The 22,582-nt window shown below is 39.3% G+C and overlaps 2 protein-coding genes across 3 annotated transcripts in view; both read left to right on the forward strand.

Moving 5' to 3' along the window:
* Nucleotides 1-18,480, forward strand: part of cubn (cubilin (intrinsic factor-cobalamin receptor)) — a gene marked incomplete at its 5' end in the record, with an annotated part of 82,341 nt that extends 63,861 nt beyond the window's left edge. Inside the window, 20 exons of the mRNA XM_080865089.1 lie at nt 9-142; nt 402-573; nt 1,974-2,177; nt 2,983-3,132; nt 3,269-3,390; nt 3,946-4,171; nt 4,564-4,751; nt 6,559-6,715; nt 8,554-8,703; nt 10,111-10,296; nt 10,743-10,872; nt 11,240-11,457; nt 12,821-13,020; nt 13,278-13,440; nt 14,296-14,504; nt 15,261-15,405; nt 15,593-15,774; nt 16,218-16,383; nt 16,665-16,900; nt 18,061-18,480. Coding sequence (XP_080721215.1) covers nt 9-142; nt 402-573; nt 1,974-2,177; nt 2,983-3,132; nt 3,269-3,390; nt 3,946-4,171; nt 4,564-4,751; nt 6,559-6,715; nt 8,554-8,703; nt 10,111-10,296; nt 10,743-10,872; nt 11,240-11,457; nt 12,821-13,020; nt 13,278-13,440; nt 14,296-14,504; nt 15,261-15,405; nt 15,593-15,774; nt 16,218-16,383; nt 16,665-16,900; nt 18,061-18,168 — 3,446 coding nt within the window. The 3' untranslated portion in view covers nt 18,169-18,480. The remainder of the gene's footprint in view (nt 1-8; nt 143-401; nt 574-1,973; nt 2,178-2,982; nt 3,133-3,268; nt 3,391-3,945; nt 4,172-4,563; nt 4,752-6,558; nt 6,716-8,553; nt 8,704-10,110; nt 10,297-10,742; nt 10,873-11,239; nt 11,458-12,820; nt 13,021-13,277; nt 13,441-14,295; nt 14,505-15,260; nt 15,406-15,592; nt 15,775-16,217; nt 16,384-16,664; nt 16,901-18,060) is intronic.
* Nucleotides 18,481-21,905: 3,425 nt separating this feature from the next.
* Nucleotides 21,906-22,582, forward strand: part of lama1 (laminin, alpha 1) — a 33,679-nt gene continuing 33,002 nt past the window's right edge. For both annotated transcript variants that reach the window (XM_080864783.1, XM_080864784.1), the window contains exon 1: nt 21,906-22,112. In XM_080864783.1, coding sequence (XP_080720909.1) covers nt 22,058-22,112 — 55 coding nt within the window. In that variant the 5' untranslated portion in view covers nt 21,906-22,057. The remainder of the gene's footprint in view (nt 22,113-22,582) is intronic.

The following is a 22,582-nucleotide window of genomic DNA, read 5'->3' on the forward strand; positions in this document are numbered from 1 at the left end:
CTCCCAATTACCCAACTTATATCCCCACAGCCGAGTGTGTCGCTGGGAGCTGGTAGTGTCACCAGGCCGCAAGGTTACCCTCACCATCAGTGACCTGAGACTGGAAGGTTCTGATACATACTGCGTATTTGACTATGTTGATGTGAGTCCCTTTCTGCCAGTAGTCGTCATCCCTTTCACTTGACTCGAACCACAAATCAAATTAATTCCCCTTTCATGCTGTGGAATCTCTGATAGCATCTAGAACCCTTGAAAAATGAAATTAAAAAAATCAAAATTTCCACAAATGTTTATCTGTGTAATTTTTTTTGTGAAATTGAAAATACTGAAATATAGTTTATTACCTTTTTGATGAGCATGCAAGAAAAATTGCATATCAAGCATAACTCTATGTCCTCCAGGTAATGAACGGATTGGCAGTCGATGCCCCTCACCTACAACGGTTCTGTGGTACAGTACCGGCTGGAACTCAGGTGCGGTCCTCTGGCAACACCATGGCTGTTGAGTTCCGCACTGATGCGTCGGTGTCCAGTGGTGGATTCTTGGCTACGTATTCCTCTGATGAACCTGCAGGTTAGATTCTCCTGCGTGCAAAACTAAAATATTATCTACAGAAAAATATAATTCACATTGCTTTAACCATAATAGCCATGTATCCATGGCAGTTTCTTAAACACGTTAATGCAGGAAACCACACGTATACATGATTTAGTATTATTAATGCAGGGATGTAAGATATCAAAAACATCATTCTGTTATCAAAAACTATTCTGCTGCAGTTTCATGTTGTATTGTCTAAATCAGAGGTCTTGGTGTAGCAATTTTTAGATCCCCCAGTGGCTTGTGCTCTGACCAGTATAAAGTGGTCGGTAGAGAATATGATGACAGGTGTTAACACGTCTTCTTTCAAATGGTCCAATTTAATTTCTATTGGAAGATGGTGCCAAAAATGACTTTCTATTAGCTGATAATGCTACCTGGCAGAGGGTTGTTTTAAAACATTCCTTTACCAAAAGAAGCAATGACTCACTATGAAAAGACATCGCTACACAAAAACCGTATTTTATTTTATTTTATTTTATTTATTTTTTTAGCAAATTCTACATAATTTCTCAAAACAAGAATTAATTAGTCTGCAGAAAAATCTTCCCTGTCAGTGTTATGTGGATTAAAATATTTGAAACATTTCATACTCTGTTATATCATTACTATGGATACATGTTTGCAATGGCTCTCCTGTGAAGATATTTCTGAAGAAAACTGGATTCCATCTTCTTATCTACATCACACATGTTGGGCAAGGTGGTTAGTAACAGAAAACTCTGTTACGATGATAACTGAAGCAGATCTTTTTGTTAATGCTAGCTAGCTCTGTTTCCACACAAAGCACAGTTTGTATCTGATCTCAGGACAGGCTGTTTTGATCCAGCAGGTAAATCCAGGGAGCATGTGCACGTGCGGTGGATCTGAGCAGAGAGAATAAGAGGCCCAACTGAAAAATGCAAGAACCATAATCTACTATTAGGAAGCCTGAGCGACTGTAGATCTTAGCTAGTCAAATGACTTGCAATCAGAGTGAGGAAGGATGTGTTATGTATGTCAGCTGGTGAGTAATGAGCTGCAAGTGGATAGGCCGGGAAAGATAAAAGGAACGAGCAGGTAACCACACCTCTTTAACCACAAAAAAGACTTTTGGAACCCAAAGAAAGCTGAAAGTCATACAAGATTATTCCTTATTGGAGGATGATGTTTTTGTAATTGCTGAAGAGTCCAATTACTCTGTCCAATTGCCTGTCCTGTCTGTACCTTAGTATTAATTACTAATAATTATTAATTGGTATCATTTCCAATCAGTAACAGGTCAGTCGATATAGTCTCAACCACCTACACTTCATTGTGTTTTAATGAAGTGCTGTTCCGTATTGTGTTCTAACATTTACTCTAATCTGCTATTTTAATCTGTATTTTGCTAGAATGTGGCGGTATCCTGAATAACCCTGATGGTGGCAACTTCACTTCTCCTGGCTACCTGGTGTCCAACTACAGCAACAACATCAACTGTGAGTGGCTGATTCAGAACCCACAGCACATCAACTCCTCTATTGTGGTGTTGATAGAAGACTTGCACCTGGAGGACCATCAAACCTGTGAAGCAGACTATCTCCAGTTCCGCTTAGGTAAGTCCTAAGTAGGATACCAGACCAATATGACGTATAAATTATGTGTGCAATGAAGTCTATAGCTGCATTTTTATTTTAATTACATAAGCTTGGAGGCTTGAGCTTATTACAAGCTACCATAGGGCGTGAAGCAGGGTACACCTCGGACAGGTCACCTGTGTGACATAGGGCTAGCACACAGAGACAGACAATTATTCACACTTAACCCCATTAATTGCATGTCTTCAAACTGTGGGAGGAAGCCAGAGTACACGGAGAAAACCCACGCAAATGTAGGGAGAACATGCAAGCTCCACACAGAAAGGCCCCGGTCAGACGGTGGAGTAGAACTCGCTACTTTCTACCTGCGAGGTGCTAACAGTGCTAACCACCACACCACTGTGCTGCCGTTATTAAAAGAGTCAATTTGGCAAATTGCTATAAGAAATGATCCAAGCCTTAGCAGACAGCTAGTTGGTTGTAACACAAATAGAATTTAGTAAGAGAGCATTTTTATTTATGTATTTTTTAATTAACCATTACTGCCATTTGAAATAGATTAGGCCAGGCAAAATTGCCGGCACCACCTCAAAAGTAAAGTTTTTGTTTCTTTTGTGAATAAATTATGCAGCTGTGAGTTTCCAGGTTTCGTTATGATTTCAAAATAAATCTTTGCATTATGATAGTATTATTATTATTATTGTAGCAGATAAAAAAAACAAACTAAAAACTCAATGTATCTGTGTTGTGTGTTCAAGAGTGGAAGAAAAAGTATATGAAATCTAGTCTAGTCCTTTCTAATCTAATGTCTCACCTTTTGCAGGTGACTCAAGTGGAGAGCTGCTGGGCAAGTTTTGTGGCCAGACAGCTCTTGTACTTCCTATTGTGGTCTTTACCCCAGAACTCTGGGTCCATTTCCAGACAGACAACTCCAACGGAGACTTGGGTTTCAAGGCTAAGTACTTGTTTTCCGGTACGACTCACACTAATACCTTAGTTATCCTATGCCACTATTTCTTTGAATTTGAGACTAGTATTTAGCTAATGTAGCAATCAAGTAGCAGATGAAGATTGTCCTTTGATGCATCATTCTCTCTTTTTTCTCTTAGAATGTGGAGGCTGGCAGACAGGTGACGGTGGGGTGTTAGCCAGTCCTGGTTACCCTAACCTCTATCCAAGCCCCAGTCGCTGTGCTTGGCTGCTTGAGGCTCCAGAGGGCCACACTATTACAGTAAGTGTGCACAGTGGCTTGCTACATTAAAACAACTATGTGGACTACAGTGTACAATTGAATGCCCCCTATAAGCGAGCACTTTAGCGACAGTGGAAAGACTCCCTTTTAACAGGAAGAAACCTCCAGCAGAACCAGGCTCAGGGAGGGGCGTAAGACAGGAGAAAAACATGCAGTGAAAGAGAGCCAGAGATTGATTAATAATCATATTAAATGCAGAGAGGTGTACAAACACATGCTGAGTGAGAAGGGGTGAGAGAAAGAGAAGCGCTCAGTGCATCATGGGAAGTCCCAGCAACCTAAGTCTTTTGTAGCAAAACTAAGGGAGGATTCAGTCTCAACTGATCCAGCCCTAACTATATGCTTTATCAACAAGCAAAGTTTTAAGTGTAATCTTAAAAGCAGAGAGGGTGTCTGTCTCCCAAATCTACCGGGGTGATACAGTACTATGAGGTATTTAAGTTAAGACTGTACAAGACGTTAATTTATTGTCCAAGATGAAGTGCTCTTATACTTTTCAAATTTCTTGATATCCATTTCTCTTCCATGCTGCAGCTAACCTTCACCTACTTTAACTTGGAGTCCCACAACACATGTGGCTGGGATTCTCTCACCATCTTCAATGGAGGATCCCCAGGTTCTCCCATTATTGGTCAGTACTGTGGTACCACCTCCCCAGGAACCATCCAGTCAGGATCCAACAAACTGGCTATAGTTTTCCTGGCTGATCATAGTGTGTCCAAAGGAGGATTTTTGGCCTCCTGGTCTTCTGATTCTTCAGGTGGGTCTACACTGCCTAATTAAACATTTTATTCATTTTCTTTTTTGCAGTTGCCTATTCCATGTTTACTCCAATTGTATTATCAGGATCTCACATCTGAGTTAAATTCAGTGAAGCTAAACTAAGACATAGTTGACTATGTAGGATTAAATACAATATGATACAGTATGATGCTGTCACTTTGAACACTGAGTTAGATTATTTTTTTATATCCAACATGTCAGAAGGTCATAACTGTTCAGTATTGGTTTTCAGCCTTGTGTACAAATATTTTCCTGAGTATTCAGTGTATGGTTATTCATACACGGAAGAGCTATGGGACGACCTCTGAGTTATTTAATGTCTTACATACACTTTGTGCTCATGTACTCACATATTTTTTTTACTGCCAGGATGTGGAGGGGTGATCCATGCTGATGCAGGAACAATCAAGTCTCCAAACTATCCCCAGAACTTCCCAGCCAATGTGGAGTGTACCTGGAAAATAATTGCCCATGACGGAAATCACCTTGAGATGAGCTTCAGCAGTGATTTTGAAATTCCAGACAGCGGCGGGACCTGTGAGAGCAGCTATATCAAGGTATAAGCACTTGCACCTTGCAGTAGATTTTTTCCCCCTTTTTTAATTTCAAATATAGCTTTAATTTAGGGCAGGGATAATCAAATTGCTATTGAATCTTCTTCTTCATATTCATATCAAAAATATTCCTCTTCGTATTTTTGTTTTGGCAGATTTTTATTCCTTTTAGGTTGAATTCCAGAATTCAACCGAAAAGGGATTTGTGTCTTTCATGTATTAGGCGAATATGTAAACTGTGGTGCCACTGAGTAATGTGTCCTTCATATAGGTAATAATATTAATAAAAAATATTGTTATTATATGCATTATTATTATTACTTCCATGTCAGACACAAGTCCCTTATGGGTTGTGTCAAGAAGGGCTGCAGCGCTACAGTAAGAGTTTGGAAGGGGGCAGGTTGTGTTTTTGTTTGGTTATTTGTTTGTTTTGTTTTAGTTTTTTTGTTTAAATTATTATTATTACTGAACTGTTCCTTTAGTTTTGTCTCTTATTCTACTATCATCAGTGCAAAAATAATAAGAAAACCTCAATAAACGAAAACTATACAATAAATAATAAAATCTTAATATCCAGAAGACATAATCTGTTTTGTCTCCGTTTATTCTATTACACTTTGTATCTGGAAATATGCAATACTTTAGCTTGTTTTCATTTGGCCTGTAAAATGCCCTGTATTTATATAGCGCTTTTCTAGTCCCTAAGGACCCCAAAGCGCTTTACACAACCAGTCCTCCACCCATTCACACACACATTCACACACTGGTGATGGCAAGCTACATTGTAGCCACAGCCACCCTGGGGCGCACTGACAGAGGCGAGGCTGCCGGACACTGGCGCCACCGGGCCCTCTGACCACCACCAGTTGCATGCAGAGAAAGCTCTCTGAGCCCCACCAGCAGCGGTCGTTTATTGCAGGGAAAAGAAGACGAATAGAAGCAGCGCAACTAGAAATTTGTGATTTCTTGTTTTCATTTTTATCCCTTCATCCTTTTCCACTTATCAGGGTCACAGGGAGACTGGTGGCTATCCCAGCTACCATAGGGTGGGAGGCAGGGAACACCCTGAGAGTGTCAGTCTGATGCAGGGCTAACACAAAAAGAATGACAGCATTCATACTCATATTCACACCGATGGGCAATTTAGAATCACCAATTAACCTAACCCCACTAACTGAATGTCTTTGGCCTGAAAGAGGAATCCAGACTGCCTGGAGAGGTCCCACACAGACATGGGGGTAACATGCAAACTCCACACAGAAAGGCCCTGCCCAGGTGGTGGAGGCAAACTCAGATCCATCTTACTTTGAGCTAACAGAGCTAACTACGATGCCTATTCATTTTCATTTATTTTTGGCTTATGTGTCATATTTCAAATCATTAGACAACATTACTATGAATTAGTTGAATTACAAAAAGAAGGTTAAAATCATCAAATCTCTGTCTAAGACTGAGTATACTAGTGGCCAAAGGATAAATCACTGAATGCATTATTCTTGTTTAACCGGTTGCCAAGAAAATGCATGGAATACAGTCATTTAATGAAAATAGGCTATATCTGCAGTTATGTGTAGACCCAACATTATTTTGTAAGTCAAATTAGTAGTATGTTTTAAAAAACAAAACAAAACATTTTTTAGCTTCTTTCTCCTCCTTTTTTAATCAAGTATATTTGCTTTCTGACCTTTGACTGCAGAAATTAGAACATTAGCTTTGATTTTTTTCCCAATAACCTTTTTGTTTTCAAATAAAATTGGCTGCAGAATGGTATCATAACAGGACCTGATTAAAACTGTGCATGTTTCTGCAGGTGTGGTCAGGTCACAGTCAAATTAGTGAGGCTCTGCTGTCTACAGGCTGTGGCTCTGTGGCTCCAGGGTCCATAGTTGCTCCAAATAACATCATCACGAGCCGATTCCAGTCCACTGGAGCCCCTGGCAAAGGTTTCTCAGCCTCCTTCAACACCAGTAAGAACCAGACAGCCAGTACAATTTCATGTTAAAGCTTTGCTGTAATGGCTATTATATCACACACTTTGGTGAATTTTCCTCTTCTAAATAAGTTTAGAATTAATCTTTTCTAATATGAAGGTAGAGAAATGTTACTATTGCTATGTAAATGCCATTTTATCTCTGGGAAGACCCAGTAATTCCATGTTTGCCCATTTGGAAGCCGTTGCAGATTCTCAGTTAAGCCTTTAGAACAGTGACCCAAATGTGAGCTGGTGGACCACAAAGGTGCTGCAGGTGGGCTACAGTAATAACAGAAATTCAGTTTGAAGTTATTCAGAAAAATGTACAGTCACATATTTATTTAGACTTATTTATTTATATAAAAAGTGAATTAAAACAGGTGATAGGAGGTGGTTACTTTGTGATATTACTTATTACTTTGACTGTTCTTGTATTGAAATGTGTGTCCTAGTGCAGCTGGGACACACATTGGCCTTAACACTTTGCATATGAAGGGGTAGCATTAGACATTTTCAAAGAAGTACTTCACTTTCACTTGTATTCTGATTAGAGTATAAGTCACATGGCATTTTCTGCTTTGTTTTGTTTTTTCTAAGCAGCCATTCCCACTCTTGACTTTGGGGATGACTGCTCAAGAAGCTTTACACACATCTATTGTTTTATGTTTGTTATTATGTTTTGCACTCTATGCACATACTTTGTGGGATTTAGTTGGTCAGAAGAAGTCAGAGACTTGTCCTGAAGCCACAGTCTCAGAGTACTTTCCAAAGTAAAAGTATTTTGCTCTATTGGGTTGCATTCATTCTCCCTGTAATTTCTTCAAGGTCTGTTCCTCTGACAAGTAGCTGCCATTCATTGTTGTCTTACAAGAAAGTGGTAGGAGTTGCATGAACATTTGAGAAACTTGATTCTCATACTCAGATTCTACAGTTTTGCAGACTGTAAACAGTTTTTGTATTTAACTCAGTGTTACAGCATTCACAGCTTCTTGAACATAAGACAACGAGGAACAATTGTGTCATGTTATAGCCTTATTCAAACATTCCAAAATAAATTAATTTTTTCACTTCAAAATTGTCCATCTAATAACAAAAAAACAACAAAACAAAAATATAACATGTACATGTTCACAGCCTTTGCAAAATACTTTGCTAAAGCTCCTTTTCCTTTATTTACCGCTTCAAGTTCTTTTTGAGTGTGATGCTTACCACACCATTCACCAACGATGTCTTTGTACTTTGTTTCATTCATCTTTCTCTCTTGTTTCTTGCTTCTGAAAAACATCCCATGGTATGACTCTGCCACCACCATTCGGGGATGGTTTTGGCCAGATGATGCGGCGTTCTTGGTTACCTTCAGACATGATGTTTGACATTCAGGCCAAACACTTGAGTCTTTGTTTCATTGCCCCAGGGAGCTTCTCATGGTCTGAGAGTCCTTCATGTGCCTTTTACTGAGAAGTGGTTTCCACCTTGCCACTCTACCATAAAGGCCTGATTGGAGGAGTGCAAATTGTTGTCTTTTTGGAAGGTTCTTCTCTCTCCACAAGAAAAGCAGGAGCTCAGAGACACTTACAGTTACTATCGGGTACTTGGTCATCTTTTACCCCAATCTCTCAGACTGGTTGGTCTGCTTTAGCCAGGGTTGTAGTCCTTTAAAAACGTCTTCTGGAGGCCACTCTTTTCCCCCCAATATGTCATATTAGGGATAAAAAGCTATTTTTTCTGTTTTTAAAAGTTACTTTTTTAACTTGTTGGTCGGCAGATCTTTTTTGCAGTGACATGGTCATTCTATCAGCATGCAAAGAAAGTCTGTTGTGCTCTTTTCATTAGGATGCGGTGCAAACTTTACAGCTGACAGCGGCCGTGTGGTTTCACCAAATTATCCAGCAGACTACCCATCCAGAGCCAACTGCAACTACACCATAGATGCTGGAGAAAAGACTGTGGTCATCCTCACCTTTCAGACATTTCAAGTTGAAGGTAAGTGTTACAATTAGGGATATCTACCGCCGGTATCCGGTGCCATTATGGCAAACTCAGCAGCCTGCAACAAGTGCTTTAAGGTGATACTGTGCAAAGGAGGTAACACCTCGAATCTGATGAAACACCTGGCGACGCATAGCGGGTTTTTTTTGAAGCCGACTACCTACTACAGGTGTGGTGCCTGTTATCGACCCGGAGTTATCAACATCCCCCAAGAACACGAAGAGGAGAGTCCTGGCCCCTAGCCCTGCCAGTGTAGCAGAAATGATGACGGATGATGATGGCAGCAGCCGTTCTTCTCTGCGTGAGTAGCTTCATGTTGTTCGTGTGTAATTCACGTTGAGTAGGCTAACCACGTTATTACATTAATGCATGTAAGGTGAACTAGCAAACACCGTTTGATGGCAGATACTCCCTTCACCCTGGCTAAAAAGGCTAAAATGACCAAAGAAAAATTGGAAAACAGTTAAACATGAGAGGTTTAGGACAAAGTTTGTGTTTTTTCCATTGTTTAAGCACTGCTTCCAGCCAAGAGTAGGGATGGGTATCATTTAGGTTTTATCCGATACCAGTGCCAAACCAGTACTTTTGAAATGGTGCCGGTGCTTAAAAGGTGCTCGAACCAGTGCTTAAAGAATGGAGAACACAAACTTTGTCCAAAAACCTCTCATGTTCAGCTGTTTTGTTGTGAGGTTTTTTTGTTTTGTTTTTGTTATTGATTTAATACCGTGGTTAGCCTACTTAACGTAAATTACACACGAACAACATTAAGCTACTCACGCAGAGAAGAACGGCTGCTGCTGCATCATCATCCGTCATCATTTCTGCTACACTGGCAGGGCTAGGGGCCAGGACTCTCCTCTTCGGGTTCTTGGGGGATGTTGATAACGCCGGGTCCGATAACAGGCACCACACCCGCAGTAGATGTGGTCTTGCAGCAAGCTATCAAATACGGTGCATTTCTCGGCTTTTAAAAAAACGCTATGCATCGCCAGGTGTTTCATCAGATTCGAGGTGTTACCTCCTTTGCACAGTATCACCTTAAAGCACTTGTTGCAGGATGCAACAGCATCTTTTGCTGTGAAGTACAGCCAGCCTTTTGACCGCTTCGCCTTGGGCATTTTTAATCTGTAGCTCTGCTCTAAAAGAACGTACGTACCTGGACCTGCCTACTATCCTCGGAAACATAAAATGGCTAGAATCCAAAGTGTATCACAGCTCAGGAAGAAAAAAGCACCGAAATAAAGCACCGAAATGTGCGCTGCTTTTCGGTCTGGTTACTACTGTTTATGTCAGAACCGATACCAATACCCATCCCTAGTTACAGTTAACACATTTGCATCCAAAATATCTAATAAGATTCAGTAGTTTGTTGAATAATTCCCCCCTCTCTCTGTTGTCTAGCACATTCTACCTGTCTGTACGATGGCCTGAAGATCTACAGTCTTGCTACCAGTGGCATTCCTATTGCTACTTTGTGTGGTACCACCATCCCAGGGAGCTTCTCCACCTTTGGCCCCATGTTGCTCCATTTCTACTCTGACTCTGTGATTACAGACACTGGCTTCATGGCAGAATACACAGCTATTCGTAAGCAATTCAAAGTCAAATTATTGTTATACCCTAATGAGCCATCACCATTTGTTTTAATCAAAATCAAAGAATGGAAAGGCAAAGAACATTTTATAAATTGGAATAAAGTCCAGTATTTTTAATTAAAATTATTATAATTATGTAATGAACCACTTTTCCATTAAGTTACTATGTCAAACTTTTTCAATCCCTTCTACTTTTCTTTTTTGGCATTTATCTTCTTTACTCTAAGGAGGATAATTTGTAAAATACATATTAATCAATGTCAATATAATGTTTTAAGGGAAAAAACTAAATGACAGATTTTATTTTGGTTTGTTTCTTTTTTGTATTTTCATTATATTTGGCATTAGGTATATTTATTATAAAGGGTGTGGTGTGAGGAGTAGATGCATACATCTAAAGTTGTGATTGTGTGTCTTTGTGTTTGTGTGCATGTACAGCATGTGGTGGTTTCTTTAACAGCACCGCGGGTACAGTGAGCAGTCCGGGGCTGTCCATGACCAACTATCACCACAACATCAACTGTACCTACCACATATGGGTCCAAGCAAACAGAGTAGTAGATCTTAAGTAAGACTACACTGACTTCACTGGCTGCTCTAACCTGACTGCAGTACTTCACAAATGACCTGATATTGTTCACAAATCATTTTATTGTTTTATAAACAGAACCAAATCTTGAAAAACTTGAATGCAGTGTTGTTTTTCAGTTAGCTTTGACTTTTAAAAAAGATTACTTAAAAAATTACATGACATCAGTGCAATGTCTTAAAACTAGAACAACTCTAAACATTTTTCCCACATATTTCTGTGGAACCTCCTTCACACAACAATGGGAACAAGCAAAGCCTTGGATACATAGGACTGGTTTCATCTGATAACCAGACAAACTGGTGCTCTTGTACTCTGGGCTTTAAGAAATGTTTCTTTTCCACAGGTTTAACACCTTTCATCTGGAGGCATCTTCTTCCTGTCAGTTTGACTCTGTGGCAGTTTATGACGGACCGGACACTCTGTCACCCTTGCTGGGGAAATTCTGTGGCACAGTGCTCCCACCCAATCTCCGTTCCTCCACAAATCAGCTATTCATTGTCTTCAGCACAGATAACACAGTGAATGGGATTGGTTGGAGAGCTACTTACAGTGAAACGCTCGGTAGGTGGTAATGACTGTGTATTTTTTATTTTATTTTAAGAACAAGTGAACACCACTTATTCATAAAACTACACTTGCACCACACAACTGATGATCTCCTGGGACATTCAGTCTCTAGAGCTTATTCAGAAAAAAAATTGTTCAGCTGAGTGTGTGGATAGAAAGACTCATTTAAAAAGTGAAGTAAAGGAAAAATGGCTGGAGCTGATAGGAACCCCAACTTTGGGTACAAGACTGCACTTCAAGATGGTAAAAGGACTGGTACTTACTATATAGTACCCTTGTACTCGGGTTGAGCAATCAAAGTGCTTCCTGCTACAAGTCTCATTCACTCAGTCACACACAGATTCATACAACACTGTATGCTAAGCTTTCCCTAACATTCACATACATATTCACGATGGATGCATCAGGGCCACGTGAGGGTTCAGTCTCTTGCCCAACAGAAGACATTAACCCTAGTCTGGAGAAGCTAGGGATTCATCCACCAAGCATCTGATTGTAGTGGGCGACTGTGACCACAGTAACCCACTACATTAGGTCACACCTGTCAAATAAAAACAAATCTGAGGCTGCAGTGGATTTTCCACAGCTGAAAGCAGGGAAAAGGGAAGCCTAGTCTCAGTTTTCCTAAGGCTTTAGATCATGGAGCCAAAATGTGACATCAGTTGTATCCATCCATGGACCAAACCCACCTTGGGTCAAAGAATGGTGACAGTCAAATACAATGTAAAGGGGAAGAGGATTTGCTCACTAAGAGCCAGACTTTCACCCACCACACAACATACCCAGAAACCCACAGATCATCAGCTCAGCTGTTCACCCTGATTGAAATGTGAGGTAACACCTAAATAGCAGTCCAGGCTAGTTTCCAAAGATCCCCTTGAAGTACGTGATCACTGAGTAAATTTGAATGAAAACTGGCTGATAATGTCTCTTCATTCTCATACACTGACAATTTTTGTAAACAACCTTCTCTTAAAGACTGAATATTTGACTTCCGTGCAACTGAGTGAAAAGGGACAGTGAATGTTTAGATTTTATGTGCTTGTAAACTTGAGCATTTTCTTGATTTGCATTGTGTGTTGTTGGTGTTTTTTGTGCTTTCTGGGCATGTGTCCATTCTTTGTAGGAATTGATTTAAGGTACAATTACTGTATGCAGTTTGCTGGTGATGACTAAAACAATAACATTAGTCTGTCTTGAATTCTGACTGGGTACCCAGCAGCAACTGTTACAAGTACTATCTAGGCAGTATTATCTATTTTTACATTACTAGTTTGAACTTTCCAGACATTGGACAAGTTCTATTGTTGCTGTTTTATCCAGAATAAACAAGTGGACATGCTTAAATTACTTGCAGGTCCAGCACAGGGATGTGGTGGATACCTTTCCATGCCCATGGGCATGTTTGGTTCACCAGATCCAAATCTAGATGGTGTCTATGAACCACGGATGAACTGCCTATGGACCATTGAGATGCCTGTCAACAAGGCAGTCAATCTGACCTTTGACTCCTTTGAACTTGAGACTTCCACTACCTGCCGCTATGACTATGTCAGAGTAAGTATACGGAGGGCAGATATTTAATTCATTGAAAATTTTCAAGTTCAAATTTCAACAGTAATATTTTTATACTAAAACCCAGTTTACACTGGCACAGTGTGTTAGTACATCTGGCCACAAGTGGATCAATTGACTCCACTTGTGGCCAGATACACTGACCACAATGAATGAATGTTACTATGACCAAATGAACTTGCTACTATCTGGTATTTCCGCCAAGCTTGTATTAATATTTGTATCTGTATCTCTCTCAGGTTTATGATGGTGACAACATGAACTTCCCTTTGGTTGGGACATTTTGTGGAACTTCTGTCCCTGCTTCCTTCATATCAAGTGGAAACTTTTTGACTGTTCACTTTGTCACTGATGGCTCGGTGCAGAGGCGAGGCTTCAATGCTACCTACAGAGAAGTACCATGTAAGAAACATTTTGATACTGCATTGCATTCAAAGTCATATTTTCACATGAAGAGACATGAGACAATATTTTACGTACAAAATCCATCTGCCCTCTTTTTTATTTTATCCATCACAATCTTCAATGGATGCGGCTCTCAGGTCCTTACATACATGCAGCTATATATGGATTCGAGGTTACAAAAATGTGATTTGTTACATTTTGTTATGCCACCGACACAGCTGGGTTGAAGACATGAGCGTACGATCGTGTTGGTTTTTAGATTTTCATAAAATATCTGGCAAGCAATGTCAGCTAGACCTTCAGGCCAAAAGACTTCAGCCCAGTTGAACTCACATCGCTGGTCATGAAATGTTTTGATCATTATGTGAAAAAATACATATTTTTTCATCATCTTCAAGTGAAAAACTAATTCTTGGGCAGCAAAACACAACAAATAATATGTTTTTAGTTTTTTGTAACTTTTACTTTTCAAGATGGATTCTAAAATGCTACACATTGTACATTTATTGAAAATGTGTTGGCTTCTGTATTATTTGTTGCTTTGGAAAGACTTCTGTGGCACAGAACACAGCAATTAGAAAGGCAGTAACAATAGCCAGGAAGTTGTTGGGATTTGCATTAGCACTGTGTGTGGAGCAAGGCAATTAACATTGTGAGTGATGTGAGGCATCCACTTGCCTCTTCCTTTAGACTACTACCATCTGCACGGTGCTATTGTCGCTCTTTGTTCACAAAAAAAACCAAACCCCAGACTATATGGTATGTTTTAGAGAACGGCTCTTCTACTGTTACAGAATAAGTCTGGCTATTTTTGGAGGGTTTTTGTTTCTAATTGTGTCTGTCTTTCCTCAGTAATTTGTGGAGGGACACTGAATGCCACCTCTGTTGTCCAGACCGTGACGTCACCCTTTTTCCCTAATGAATATCCTCCTTACACCTCCTGTCGGTGGATCCTGGATGCTCCAGCCCTAGAAACCATCAAAATGTCCATCCAGACCTTCGTCCTCCAGCCTGACCAGAGCTGCTCTGCAAACTATCTAGAGTTGAAAGACTGGCCTATGGTGAGTACAGACAGACCTAGACCAACACGTGCTGTGTCGTTAATACTAAGGTGGTGACTGGACCTCCTAAGCAACTATCACTCTTATCATTTTGTAGAACTTCAAGATGAAGTTACTCCAATTGTTTTTCCCTTTTTAAAATTTGAAATTATTAAATGTCACTTGCATTAGATGAACTCTTGTAAAATTGAATATGCAGTGAAAAGGAGGTGCACTAATAAGAAGGTGGCTCTGACAGCACACATTATCAAAACTATTTCTATTGGTATGCTATGCTATTGCTATGTCTATCATGTAGGACTTGTTGGTGCCACCTGAACAGAATCACAGACCAGGCACTGAGTAGTCAGGAAGCCAGTCTGAGAAAAGAGGAATTGTGACCACATTTTATCATCATAGTTTTTGTCTACCAAAAGTCAAACGCAGAGAGGCATCGATCGTGTGGAAATTAATAATTGAAATACTATTTATAAAATTGTTTGTACATCCCTAAACCTCAGTGCAAGTACAGATTGGGATACAGTGTAACAACCCAAAATGACTCAATAGTAACACATTCATAAAACTCTCCCTTTTAAGCTTTTGATGTATTTTGGGAAATGTGTGAACTTTTTGTCATGACATTTATATATTAACCAAAACTAAAAGGTTTCATCAGAGTGTCTTTGATCATGTTCAGTATGAAACCGCCTTACGGTACCAATACGTAGACGTATGGCGTTAGTATCATTCTAATAAGATTCTTGTGTTTTTCAGGGAGACTATGGGCAGTCTCATAAGCTCTGTCCATCAGATGGCCATCTACCAGACTTTTACAGTTATGGCAGAACAATGCATGTGCAGTTCAAATCCGACACCTTTGTGACAGGAAATGGCCTCAGCTTCACTTTTCAAATTGCCAGTAAGGAAGGAGAAATAGACCCAAAATACCCTATTGAAATCATGCCTTTTTATTATTAATAAAATTCAAATGACTTTAAAAAGTGTGCTTGCTTGTCTGCATCATCCATACTTATTGAAGTGGTGAATATTGTAAATTGTATCTGGTTTCTGATAAGTGCTCTAACCATAGTTTCTGTGTTTTTCAGGCTGTAGCCGAACATATGAGCAGGAATATGGCTACCTGAAGAGTCCAGGCTGGCCTGACATATATCCCAACAACATGGATTGCACCATCATCCTAAAGGCACCACAGAACAACTACATCTCTTTCTTTTTTAACAATTTTGATGTGGAAAGCCATAGCAACTGTCAGTTTGACTATTTGGAGGTAAACCAAGCAATGTTAATGCAGAGACACAGACGCTGTGTGTGTGTGTGTGTGTGTGTGTGTGTGTGTGTGTGTGTGTGTGTGTGTGTGTGTGTGTGTGTGTGTGTGTGTGTGTGTGTGTGTGTGTGTGTGTGTGTGTGTGTATGCTTGCATGTGCCATTTAGAATAGAATAGAACAGAATAGAATAGAAAAGAATGCCTTTATTGTCACTATCAGATGTACAATGAGATACAGAGCATCTCCTACTCAGTGCAAGAGGAGAAGGAGAAGAAAGGGGGTGTGAGGTGCACAGTTTCTATTCTATTCTATTCTATTCTATTCTAACATGCTGTTCATTCCTTCATATATTATAGAAGTGTCAGATTCAGTGTAAATGGCGGTTGGATACCGTATTCTGTGTGTGATATGTTTTATCCTCGTTTCCATGATTTTCACCTCTCAGATCCGTAACGGCAGTACAGCAGACTCACCACTGATTGGCAAGTTCTGTGGAAGCACTCTGCCAAGCCCTGTCTTCCCACAATCCAACCAACTCTACCTACGCTTCAAAAGTGACTTTTCGCATTCTCGTGATGGCTTTGATGCCACATGGACATCCTCCCCTCAAGGTCTGAACTGAACTGAATAAAATATCATTTTTAACCAGTTCCTATAAAATATCAAGTCGTTTTTTTTCTTGTTGGCATGACCAACTAAACAGGATTTTTTACTATTACTTTTACTCTTTTATACATTTGACATCCCTCCTTTAAGCTTTTAAGTCAACATGTATTTAGAATTTTAAATCCTGCTCTATTTAGGAACTATAAGATATTTTTAGTAGTAGCAGTTTTTGTAATGAAGGAATGCAGATTGTTCACTCTGTTCATCCTGTCTTTTTTTTAACTAGGTTGTGGTGGCACTCTATTTGGAGACCAAGGCTCATTCGCAAGTCCAAACTACCCTGGAACCTATCCCAATAACACCCATTGTGAATGGAGCATCATGGCACCAAGAGGCCGTGTTGTGACCATTACCTTTAACCAGATCAGTATTGATGATCCTGGAGATTGTCAGAACAACTTCTTGAAGTTGTACGATGGCCCAGATACCTCTTCACAGTTTGTTGGACCTTACTGTGGTGTGGTATGTTAAAGAGCATTATTGTAATCTTGACATAATACGGTTTTTATACATTTTACTGCATTGCATATGTCAGAAAGATTTTACGGACTTAGCGTTCCAGATTAGGTACGAGTGATCAAAAGCTCAGTAGAAAGAGACAAGTCAAACCCGTCCTATTCAAACCTCTGACATCTAGTGTCCGGTGTTGTCTTTGTTATGGACCTGTGTGGTATAATAATGCTATTATTTAAAGAGCATTATAAGGGCTTCACAAAATAGGTTAGGTGAGTCTGGTCAGGGTATTAACAATGTAGAAATAAACTATTAAGCATATATTTTTCAATGGTAATGTAGTTTTACTACATCTGTAACAGAAAAAGCTATAAATTGATTACTTGGGGTAAAGAAGTCCTCATAACTGAACACTCCACTTACTGGGTCCATCATGTGGTTGTATCATTCTGTCATGAAATGCAGAGAGATAGGACCCAGACTGAGACTTGTAGTTGACACAAGACAAGTCTTTATTATGGCTAATATCGTCCAGATCACAAACTTATCAAAATTCCAAAAAACAGCAAGCACCAGGATAACAGTGTCAAACAAATAAGATACATATTTTCAAAACACTGTGTCTCTGCGACTTTCAAACCCCAAAACATGTTGCACCAAAGTAACACGTTTTGAAAGTCCATCTTTCACCAACTGAAAAAAAATGCTGTGATTGCAGCCGTTCCCTCTTTAACTCTGACAGTTTGAATATTAACAATCACAAAACTGAGCTAATGTCTCATATTTAGGTGGTTTTGCTAGTTACAGTCATTGTGCAGGTGTACTGTTTATAAAATTACAATAACAAAAAGTTCAGATTGAGTGTGCAGTATAAGGTAACTAGTGTACTTATTTACCTATTCACTTTGCAATAGATTATGGTGTCATGCAAAAATAATATATAATTTGAATTTTTTCTTCAGTATTTAGAGTTGTATTGTGTTCATTTCCATATAGATATAATGTTTTCTTTGAATTCTTTGTCAGAATAAAGCACAGACATTGTACTTTGGTAACTATGATTGGTAATGTGTTTTTTTTTCCTGTTTCTTAGCTATTTAGAGTGAGTCACTGTTGATAGTTTCAGTATAAAAATGTAAGTTTCTCCTATTTCTGTGTTGTTTGTTCAGGAAACCAACATTGCTCCATTCACAGCCACTGCCCACCAAGTCTATGTTGTTTTCCAAGGCCAGTACTCCACCCTACCTTCAGGATTCAGACTCACCTGGACCAGCTGAGAGGATGCTCTCTTTCTTCATCTCTGTCTCTCTCCCTCACACACACACCATTACTAAAGCTATGTCATAATGCCGTGTTATAATAAATATATAATTCAAGAAATGCAACAGTGTGCTCAGTCATTTTTATATCAGGTGCTGCTTGTAAAGCAGAATGCTGCTGCATCAACCTCACTCACCTGCTGATGAGTTAGATGTCACAAACCACACTTATTTTTTGACATGGTGACAAATAAAGGTGTCAATCAAATCAACATGCTTTAAACATTAATAATGACAGCTTTGCGTATTATATTTGTTTTATTGGTTCTCATATTTTAGCAGTGATAAAGATGTTTGTCTAGATGTTTATTGGAAAAATTAAGACAGGCCTGTGCATGTGCCCCTTTGAGAAGAGGGATCTTGCAAGCACGTCAACATTTCAGTCCATAATGGCACAGTTTTGGGCTGATCTCATGATCATCATTACCCTGTGAGGCAAGGTCTTGCACAGATCTCCAGACAAATTGTCATGGTTTGCTGTGTGGCCGGCAGGATGTAGGACCCAAAAGCAAGACTCATGGAAGGCAGCTTTATTTTGACTGTAAATGGTTCTTCCTACAGAAAACAAAACCTGAAAGCGAGGAGCTAGTAATTCGAACTAAACTACTAAATACTGAGGGCTAAAATACACAGCATAACAAGAGGATGGGGAAACACAGCTGGGACTAAAACTCAAAACACTGAACACAGGACAGGGACTATCAAAGTAAAACAGGAAACACATGGCAGGCACAGAGGAACGGAGCACAGGGACAGGAGTGACATGAGACATAACTGACTGGGGAACAAGAAAATAAACATGAAGGCAGAACTAAACCTACACTAAACATGAGGGGCACAGGAACACGACCCAAGAACTAGAATTCAAGGAATACTAGAAAACTTAGGGAGCTAAAAGTAACAGTGATGAACCATGATGAAATCAACACTTGGTCACCAACGCAGGGCCGTGACACAAATGGTCATTCTACATTTCTTTTATTTCTGAATAATCGTACTAACAGTGGTCATTTTCTCACCAAGCTTCTTGTTGAATGTCTGGTAGCTTTTACAGCTTTGTGCAGGTCCCCAGTCTTGTCGCTCATGACCAGAAGAGGTTGGAATGGAACAAATTGTTTCTATGGATAGATGCTTTCTACACATAACGAGTTGAGATCAGGAGTGTCTGCAACTGATTGATTGACTGATTGATTATAATGTAAGTGCCTGATGGGCACACAACCAATCTGTTGGAGCCAGAATTCTGGCTGGACTGCAGGGGATCGAATAGTTATACTTAATGACACGCAAATTGATTTATAACTTTTATGTAATGTGTGTCGTCTCTCTCCATTAAAATGAAACTACCACAAAACTAGAGGCTTTTGTTTTGTTTTTGTAAGTGACCAAACTTAAAAATTCAGCATGGGATCAAATAATTAGCAAACTGTATGTTTAGCAAGATGAAGTAGTTTGTTGCTAGTTTTAGTAAAGGAACAATGGTACTATTACTAGGCCCTTTTTTTCTTAGGTCAGGAAGGAGCACAGAAGGGTAAAGTTGTTCATGCAACGAGCATACAAGATGCAGCACAAAAACCGTGAAACTGTCAGTTTGCTTTAAAGTGGTCAATTTTGTTTTGTTAGGCAGTGGAAGAACTGGATTTGTTTTTTCTTTTTTAGTTACAAGGTTAAAATATGTCAAGAAGGCAGGTTAACATTAATCCTATAATACATAGTTTTAACGGCATCCACTTCACTGTTATATAAAAACTAATGTAAATCAATGCATAGCTTTACTACTAGCTCTGTCTTTTTATTCACAAATTTTAATTGCCTTCTAGCACTTTCCAAAGTCTACACGAATCACGTTATAATCTGCCCCATGCTGAGCCACGACTGATGCAACACTCACTACCTAAGGGCAGTGTCATGACTCAGACGAGAGCAGACATCTGAGCTATCACAGACTCATCATTTTAGAGTTAATCATATGTTACACAGCTCTGTTAAAGCTCATTCAAAGATTGATAAACAGGAAAACACCTCAAAAATCATACTACTGTGAAAAACCTTTTTACATATATTTACATCATATACTAAAGATAAAGTGAAATGTTTCACTTTGAAATTGTTTTTAATGAATTAATTTACATTTTAATGATAATGGGTTATAGTTCGTGAAAATCAGAACTGCTGCATCTCAAGTTATTTCCCAAACTTCATAGACTTGGGGTTATGGTTGGGCCTCTTGTCGGCAGTCCCATTTCAGTGGTCCTAACACATTCATCAGCAGAGTCAAAGGCCAGCAAAATTTTATACAAATAAACCATAAAAAAAACTAAGCTTGACAGGTTGTGAACTGTTGTGAAAGATAAATATCTACTATTATTATATATTACCTAAGTATTATCGGCAGGCACCAAAAAAGTAATAACCAGATGATGGTTGTGTGTGAAACAGAAATTGTAGAGGAAATATAAATAGTAAAAACACAAATGGTATAAATGGGAAATATATGTGTGTTTTGCTCACCTGTAACATTCTCAGAATTACAGAAGTGAAAAGCAATTAAACTGGTGAAACAAAAGCCTGAATGATATAGTTGTACCCCCTGATAGATGGTACAGTCTGCCTGTCTAGCAATGAAGACAATGCTTTAGAGCTTCTGCAACGAAGGGGGGCAGTTAAAGGAACAGGCTGCTGTTTTAATGCAATTTAACCTTTTCCTCCTTTCAGTTTAAACTAGGAAACGTAAAACTCATTCTTCTCCTCTGCTCTTTACACTGTAATAATTCTTCTCATGTTTTACTTTTAATCCAGAGCTCTTGGACCTACAGATTCAGTGGCAGTCACTGATAGGTGCAAATGACCTGAGGGCTGAAGCAGCTTTTTGTCTTATCTTGGTAACTTCAGGGTTATTAGGGTATAATTTATGCTGCAAACCTTATCTGCTCCAGAGCGGGTTAGACTAAAGATCAGCAGGTTTGAAATCACTGTCTACTGACCAATCAGTTCCCTAGAATATAGCGGCAGCATTCCTTGGACCTCTGTGTCCAGAGGGCCTAAAGTTTTCCAGTAGCATCATCGTTGCATTTCCTGGATGATCAGTGACAAATAGGAATTCTTAGAAACAACTTTATCATCAAACTTTTTATTTTATTGTTGTATCAACTTTAATATGCTCCAAACTATTAAACACCACCAAGGCTGCACCTGAGAAAAAAAATTGTCTTTTAATTTATTGAAACATTCTCATTTATAGTCTGTCAGATTCTCTGTGTCTTAATGGTAGGGCTATGACTTTGTTAAGTGTGTTAACTTACATAGTTGGCCAATGTGCTATTATTGTAGCTGCCCTTTTACAGTCTCATGACCTAAGTGCACATTGATACTAAACTGCATGATTTTCATCTCACATCAGTGATTTTTTGAAGAAGCTTTGTTGCTTTGATTCTGTTTAATTTATGGAACGGAAATGAAATCCTGCAGGACCCAGTAAACAACAACATCTTGTAAACAACTGCCAAAATTAAATACAAAATAAATGAAGCAAAGAGTGTTTACAGTTTCTCCTTTATTGTTTACATTAATGCTTAAAAAAGTGTACAAAAAAAAGGCCCTTACCACCCTCCCCCAAAGATCAAATGGTACATCCCCCCCACCCCATACAAGCCCTTTTGGGCTGAATGAATGAGAAAGGGGTTAGGGGGAGGGGTAGTGTGAGTTGGAGTCACTGTGGTGTTCAGGCACTCTGCAGCAAGCATTCCTATGAGCCACATTGATTCTACCAGTTAATTCTAGTTCTGCTGCATGGAGCAAACACTCGCGAAATAACAGCGACACTCAGATTTGACTCAAGGGTGTGAGGATGAAAGTGCTGCTGCTTTTGTTGTTGATGGGGCAAGCCACCGCTCAGCACAGAGGTGAGACACCTTTTTAAAAAGTTTGCTGAGTTCTAACAGCTGCTTTGAATTCTTATTCTCAAGTAACTTCACAGATTCAAAAAATCTCAGAGAGGAACACTGAAAAAGTTTTTATTTTCAGGGTTACACATCTGTTTAAGCACTGTTGAACCCATCGCAGCTCTGCAGCCTGATCAGTGGGATTAGAGCTGGCTCTAATGTCGATGATTTAAGCAGAATGTACTTTTATTCTTGTTTCCCAAAGTAGTTTGACTGTAGTATTCTGCTATAGTTTAAAGTATGTTTCCCTTTCAGCTGTGTGTGTGTTACTGTTATAACAAATCACATGTGCATCTTTGAGTCCTTGAGTCTTCATCGCTGTGGGTATTTTGAATAGTGTAATGTAGTGAACATGCTACTGTTATCTTTGTTTTGTCTTCGGTTAGGGTCAGTTTGTTCTGATTTAAGGAACATTTATGCACCCTGACCTC

This window comes from Rhamphochromis sp. 'chilingali' (genome assembly GCF_963969265.1).
Source record: "Rhamphochromis sp. 'chilingali' genome assembly, chromosome: 18".
NCBI classification, from domain to species: Eukaryota; Metazoa; Chordata; class Actinopteri; order Cichliformes; family Cichlidae; genus Rhamphochromis; species Rhamphochromis sp. 'chilingali'.